At 33.0% G+C, this 7,805-nt stretch overlaps 2 protein-coding genes across 2 annotated transcripts; both read right to left on the bottom strand.

Annotated features, from left to right (window-relative positions):
* Positions 1-1,774: 1,774 nt before the first annotated feature.
* LOC125851937 (UPF0481 protein At3g47200-like) lies at positions 1,775-2,943 on the bottom strand. Its single transcript, XM_049531680.1, has one exon. The coding sequence runs from the start codon at positions 2,941-2,943 to the stop codon at positions 1,786-1,788; it is 1,158 nt and encodes a 385-aa protein (XP_049387637.1). The 3' UTR covers positions 1,775-1,785.
* A 183-nt stretch (positions 2,944-3,126) lies between these two features.
* Positions 3,127-6,888, bottom strand: LOC125851940 (UPF0481 protein At3g47200-like). The gene is made up of 5 exons (XM_049531683.1): positions 5,977-6,888; positions 5,633-5,876; positions 4,230-4,288; positions 4,096-4,156; positions 3,127-3,173 (listed from the first exon to the last, which is right to left on the bottom strand). The coding sequence occupies exons 1-5, from the start codon at positions 6,886-6,888 to the stop codon at positions 3,127-3,129; spliced, it is 1,323 nt and encodes a 440-aa protein (XP_049387640.1).
* Positions 6,889-7,805: the final 917 nt, after the last annotated feature.

The following is a 7,805-nucleotide window of genomic DNA, read 5'->3' on the forward strand; positions in this document are numbered from 1 at the left end:
CAGATTTTCCTTCTAGCCTTTGTTGCTTAGTTTTCCCTCTTGCATACTCGTACATTCCATGTACTGATGCCAGTTGGCCTGCATCGTTTGATGATGCAGATTTAGGTACCCCAGATCAGCATCCTGCACGTCGTTGATCCAGCTGAGCACTCCAGAGTCAGTGGTGAGCCTCCTTGCATTCCGGAGGACCCAATTATTTGTGTTCTTAGTTTTTGGTTTTATTAGGATGTTGCAGGGTCAATCCCAACATCCATCTCAGTATTTTTAGAGGCTTCATAGACAGACAGTCAGTCAGCTAGTTTTGAGTCTCTTATCTATGTCTATATGCAAATATCCTACTTTGAGATTCGAATTGCCTTTATGGCCATATTTTATAAGNGGCTATTGTGTTAGCTGAGTGCGACTAGGCTATTGTGTTTTGTTAAAGAGTTATAGTCGTCGTAGTAGTAGTAGTCAACCTCTACTCTTGTAATTGTATTTATATTGTAGTATAACTCCAAGTGTAGCTTGCTTAGGGCTCTAAAAACTCTGTAACAACTCCTATATAAGGAGCATGTACTCGATAGTTTTATTCATTAATACAATCTTTGATTTCTGTTATTCATTTACTTGAGAATCTTACATTAACATCATACATGACCCACCCTAACCCGTTTCTCTTCTATTTCTCCTTCAAATTCTTAGATCGGAAATTTCTTCCATTTTAATGTTTGACTCCTCGGCAAAAGCTTCAAAAATTCAGTATATTTACAAGCCCTAATCTTTCAATTTTTTCTTCTACAATGTATAATGATTGATTCATATTCAGTTTCTTGCCAATTGATCGATCTAAGGGTATGGGAAGAAATAAAAAGGAAACAGGTTAGGGTGGCTCGAATATGGTGTTAATGAGTCCGGTTTAATTTCAAATTTAATTAAATTAGATCAGTTTTAATTTTGGCACGTGAACCTTTGACAAGAGGTCACATGGAAAAAAAGATTTTGCAAAACCATCAAATTCGACCATTAAAAAATAGTACGAATGGGTCATTTATGTTACGACAATGGCATGGTTGAGCTCAACTATTAATAAATGGCATGGATTAATTTTTTCTCAATATTCGATGACATATTTGAACTTTTTTTGACTAGTTGTTTTGGTGATGTGGACCTCTAATAAAAGACGCATGTGGAAAAAATCCTAGTCATTAAAAAATAATGGCACAAATGGATCTAGACATAAAGGCAGTGCCATGATTTAGCCAACTATAAACAGATGACATAAATGAGTCTTTTCTCAAAGTTCGACAGCATATTTGAGCTTTTTTCCTTTAAAATATTATGTCAAGTTCCCAACAAAAGGGAGACACCCCCCATTGGAAAATAACTTAGCACCAATTGAAACTCAAGGAAATTTCCATCTTCAGCTAGTCGATTCTAGACTCCCCCTAGTAGGGCACTATCTGAACATTGGAACAATAATGAGAAAAATACTCTACTCCCTTATATGCATAGGCCTTTTTTTATTCGCAAAATGTATCTTATTACATACTTTGAGAACAAACTAAAGATTTAAATATTCGCAAAATGTATCTTATTACATACTTTGAGAACAAACTAAAGATTTAAAACTTGCCTCAAATCACAAGCAAGTTTACCTCCAAATATACTATTAATGCAAAAAAAAANTCCTACCCCATAATGGAGGTGAGACACAATATTAAGCTCATCAACACACAAATAATTGCTTAATGAGGAATCAGTACTCGATGAGTCAACAACTGTGTTACAAAGCAACAGCAAAGATTACTTATTAACATAACCGGTAAAAGCCAGAACAGTTTGTATAACTGTGAGCACAAGAAGTGTAATAGCTGCCACAGTTGAAGTCCCTGCCCAAGGACTCTGAAAATAGTTGTGCCTCAAACTTGCCTTCATTTGATTCCATGGCTTTTCACAATGTTGAATCAATTTACTGCATTCTTTTATGTAATAAAAGTCTGTGATTGCCACCCCATCTGAAAGTTTCTTGAAGATGCTGGCCACTTGTTTGTCATCTCCTATGTCCTTAAGGATGATTTTGTTTTGGCGAAGAAAATTCACATCTCTATGTGAGCCAATAAGTTGAGCCATTAAATGCGTATAATTCGAGAAATAAGGATATAGTTCTTTTGAAGTATGTTGCTCAAAAGCTATCATATTTCTCATGAAGGTTTCCATAGTATCATCAATCGCGAAACACGGGATTTTCATTAATCCGTTCTCAAACGTGATATCGAATAATGATGTTTTATCCTCGTTATTTTCTCCCACAGATCCTGTTTTTAAGAAGCTAACTCCAGCGTCAAAAAGCTCTGTTGCAGTTGGAATATGATAGCATTGCCAAAATTTAAGATGAGGTGGGATTTCGTTTGATAATTGTAAACTGTTGCCACAAAAACTTATCTTGCAACACTGGTTTTTTGTGCTAGCATTCATGTTTTGTTCAACTTTCTTACCTGATGGGCGACAAAGCATGTGTGCCACATCAAGTAAATGGTCGAATCCTTCTGATATACCTTGAATTTCTGATTTGGATATAACTTTCACCTTTGAAAAAATATCAAGTAAGGTGTTTCTCACCATATATAAGAAGTTCTCTTCATTAAGACGTAGTGTCATGTAATAAAGTCTGATAAGCACAAAGAAAGGGAGTTGGTTTTCTAGTAACAACATGTCTCTACGTACCTGATTCCTCATCCATGCCAATTTGATGATGTCGTCTTCTTTTTCCTCTACTTCATAGTACTCTTGAATAAATTCAACCACAAAACAACCATCAAGCAACAACATTTCTGAAATTTTTTCAACAATATCAGTGTCAAGGTCGTTGTTATAGCACTTTAGTGCTGTATTTTTTATTTTCTCCAATTCACTGATGCAACTTTCCACATTAAGCCCATTTCTCCTCCAGAGATATACCATCGTAGATACAACAATTTGTACTTTTTCATGGAGTCAAGTTGAGATTTTTTATTGTGGCAAGGACCAATGGAGATCAGCATTGGCATATAAGCATTTTCATTTGATTTCCGTAGCCCCACATTTACATTGAATATGATCGCAGATTTGATGCATGTATTGTTGTCCAAATCCTTAAATATTTCATCATATCTTTGTTTTATAGATACCACTGCTTTCCTCCCTTCGCCTATCTGTAATTACAGAAAAGAATCATAGTAATTACAGGAAAAGAATCATAACAATGATCAGAAAAAACAAAATGTAAAAATTGCAGTGTGTTTAGTGTGGAGGAAAATATTATTTTCTATGTTTATTTGGTTAAAATGTCTTAAATTTTCATGAAAATGACTAATTCTCTGGCTGAAGTAGGTAAAACAATATGTCCATATTGTAACATCCGGCAATTTGAAATAGCTTTGAAGAGGCTTAGAATTGGAAATTTTCATTTTTGGAAAGAATTTTGAAAATCTGGAAATTTGGCTAAGTGTGGGAAAAAGTGAATTTTTGGCCAACTTTGAGCAGTCATAACTTCCAGCTCAGGATTGTTGACACCCAATTTTGACCCTCCACAACATAAATTAATCATCGAGCTTCTTCAATTTCAAACGATTTAAAATTATTAGTTTTATAAAATTTCTAAAATAATAATAATAATAATAATAATAATAACACTAATATAGTTTGCAAGATTTTTAAATAGTTTGTCACTTTTTCATAAATTTTAGATGATGTATATGTTTTACATAATTATGTATATGATTAGTATATTTTATGATTATTCAAAAATCGTCAAAAATAATAATTATATTTTAAATATTAGGGATGGTTATAGTTTTGAGTTAATAAGTTTTATGAAATTCAAAATACTTTCAAGTTATTTTTTTAAAGTAATTTTATCACTTTTTAATAATAAGTATGTGTATTTTGCAATCACGCTATTTTATGAATATTTGAAAATTATCACAAAAAAGATTTTACATTTTAGTTAAATACTTTATTAATTTGCTTTAAGTTATAGCTATAATTTCGAGTTAATTAGTTTTGTAATTGAATTAATTAGTTTATAATTAAANATAGGAAAAAGCCATCACAAAAGTATATACAAGTAATTACAGAGGATGATTTTGATTTCTGGTGTATGGAATTCCTTAATCATCAAAAGAGACTGAGATATCTGCAACAAGCATTCATACAAAAGCATTGACAAAGCAAGTCTTTGTTGGTTATAGAAGCAAGTTAGGAGTAACTGTTCCTCCAGTCACTAGCTTGAGAGGAAGAGTTGAAGATAAGGAACATGTTGAACAACCTGGTACAATCAACTTTAACGGTTAAAGAGTACTTAAAATCGCACTAGGACTAGGCTATTGTGTTAGCTGAGTGCGACTAGGCTACTGTGTTTTGTTAAAGAGTTATAGTAGTAGTAGTAGTCAACCTCTTCTCTTGTAATTGTATTTATATTGTAGTATAACTCCAAGTGTAGCTAGCCTAGGGCTCTAAAAACTCTGTAACAACTCCTATATAAGGAGCATGTACTTGACATTTTTATTCATTAATATAATCTTTGATTTCTCTTATTCATTTACTTGAGAATTATACATTAACATCATACATGACCCACTCTAACCCGTTTCCCTTTTATTTCTCCTCCAAATTCTTAGATCGGAAGTTTCTTTCATTTTAAGGGTCTGGGAAGAAATAAAAAGGAAACGGGTTAGGGTGGGTCGAATATGGTGTTAATGAGTCAGGTTTAATTTCAAATTTAATTAAATTAGATCAGTTTTAATATTGGCTCGTAGACCTCTGACAAGAGGTCACATAGAAAAAAAGATTTTTGCAAAACCATCAAATTCGACCATTAAAAAATAGCACGAACGGGTCATTTCTGTTACAACAATGGCATGGTTGAGCTCAACTATTAATAGATGGCATGGATGAATTTTTTCTCAATGTTCGATGACATATTTGAACTTTTTTTGACTAGCTGTTTTGGTGATGTGGACCTCTAATAAAAGACGCATGTGGAAAAAATCCTAATCGTTAAAAAATAATGGCACAAATAGATCTAGACATAAAGGCTAGCCAACTATAAACAAATGAAATAAATGAGTCTTTTTCAAAGTTCGATAGCATATTTGTGCATTTTTCCTTTAAAATATTATGTTAAGTTCCCAACAAAAGGGAGACACCCCCCACCCCCCGCCATTGGAAAATAACTTAGCACCAATTGAAACTCAAGGAAATCTCCCTCTTCAACTAGTCGATTCTAGACTCCCCTTAGTAGGGCTCTATCTGAACATTGGAACAATAATGAGAAAAATGCTCTACTCCCTTATATGCATAGGCCTTTTTTATTCGCGAAATGTATCTTATTACATACTTTGAGAGCAAACTAAAGATTTAAAATTTGCCTCAAATCACAAGCAAGTTTACCTCAATAATACTATTAATGCAAAAAAAAAAAATTACCTCAATAAAATATGGATTAAATAAGCTAATTTTATAAATATGAACTTAGCTTTAGTCCTACCCCATAATGGAGGTGAGACACACTATTAAGCTCATCAACACAAATAATTGCATAATGAGGAATCACTCGATGAGTCAACAGTTGTGTTACATAGCTACAACAAAGATTACTTATTAACATAACCGGTAAAAGCTAAAACAGTCTGTATAACTGTGAGCACAAGAAGTGTAATAGCTGCCACAGTTGAAGCTCCTGCCCAAGGACTCTGAAAATAGTTATGCTTCAAACTTGCCTTCATTTGACTCCATGGCTTCTCACAATGTTGAATCAATTTGCTGCATTCTTCGTTGTAATAAAAGTTTATCATTGCCACCCCATTTGAAAGTTTCTTGAAGATGTCGGCCACTTGTTTGTCATCTCCTATGTCCTTAAAGGATGATTTTGTTTTGGCGAAGAAAATTCACATCTCTATGTGAGCCAATAAGTTGAGTCATTAAATGCGCATAATTCGAGAAAAATGGATATACTTTAGAAGTATGTTGCTCAAAAGCTATCATATTTCTCATGAAGGTTTCCATAGTATCCTCAATCGCAAAACATGGGATTTTCATTAATCCCTTCTCAAACGTGATATCGAATAATGATGTTTTATCCTCCTCCTTTTCTTCCACAGATCCTATTTTTAAGAAGCTAACCCCAGAGTCAAAAAGCTCCTTTGCAGTTGGAATATGATAGCATTGCCAAAAATCAAGAGATTCAGGGATTTCTTTTGATAATTGCAACCTGTTGCCACAAAAACTTATCTTGCAACACTGGTTTTGCGTGCTATCATTCATGTTTTGTTCACCTTTCTTAGCTGATGGGCGACAAAGCATGTGTACCACATCAAGTAAATGGTCGAATGGTTCTGTTATAACTTGAATTTCTGATTTGGGTATAAATTTCGCCTTTGGAAAAGTATCAAGTAAGGTCTCTCTCACCATATACAAGAAGTTCTCTTCATTAGGATGTACTGTCATGCTATAAAGTATGACAAGCACAAAGAAAGGGAGTTGATTTTCTAGTAACAACATGTCTCTACATACTTGATTCTTCATCCATTTCAATTTGATGATGTCGTCTTCTTTTGCCTCTTTTTTATAGTCCTCTCGAATAAATTCAACCACAAAACAACCATCAAGCAACAACATTTCTGAAAATTTTTCAACAATATCAGTGGCAAGGTTGTCGTTATAACACTTTACTGAAGCATTTTTTATTTTCTCCAATTTACTGATGCAACTTTCCACATTAAGCTCATGTGTCCTCCGGAGATACCTTTGTAGGTACAACAATTTGTACTTTTCCATGGAGCCAAGTTGAGGCTTTTTCTTGTGATAAGGACCAATGGAGATCAGCATTGGCGTATAAGCATCTTCATTTGATTTCCGTAGCCCCATATTTACTTTGAATATGATCGTAGATTTGATGCATGTATTGTTGTCCAAATCCTTAAATATTTCATCATATCTTTGATTTATAGATACCACGGCTTTCCTCCCTTCGCCTATCTGTAATTACAAAACAAAATGTAAAAATTACAGTGTAGTGTGGACGAAAATATTATATTCTATATTTATTTGGCTAAAATGTGTCCGAACCATTTTCTTTAGGAATTAAATTATATATGGTCCTTAAATTTTCATGAAAATGACTAATTCTCTGGCTGAAGTAGGTATAACAGTGATTTCTATTTACGTAATTATAAATACTTAAAAATAAGTAAGAAATATTTTCCTTCATACCACATACGTCTGAAAATTTAACTTTTTCTTTTCTAGTAAAGAGTAAATTTTTCGAGCGAACAAAAGGAAATTTCTGAGGTGAATTCCCATAAACGAGCGAAATACAAGATTCTATTTTTCTATACACATATTTATCATTTAATGTTGATTCAATATATGGTATGTTATGCATTTTTACTTTGACAGACAACGGGTATATATACCACTTTCTTAACAAGTAATATATATATATATATATATATATATATATATATATATTCTAAACCGCAAGGTTAAGAGGTATATATATATTTGTCTTTCCCCCCTTTTGTTTACATTCGACTACTCTCCAACGGATCTTATGTTACATATGAAAAAAAATTGTTACGATAGTGTTATATGATAAAAAAAAGGAAAAATTATTTAAATACACAACACTTCTTTACCTATTCTCAATATTTCCCTACTCTTTTACTAAAATACAAAAATCCCTTATTTTCCCCCAATTCAACTTAACCGGATACTTTATTAGTTTAAGTATCCGCCCGTTATTAATTAAAGTATCTGCGCTGCTATATTATGCATCCGCCTAT

Source organism: Solanum stenotomum, unplaced genomic scaffold (genome assembly GCF_019186545.1).
Source record: "Solanum stenotomum isolate F172 unplaced genomic scaffold, ASM1918654v1 scaffold30784, whole genome shotgun sequence".
Lineage (NCBI taxonomy): Eukaryota > Viridiplantae > Streptophyta > Magnoliopsida > Solanales > Solanaceae > Solanum > Solanum stenotomum.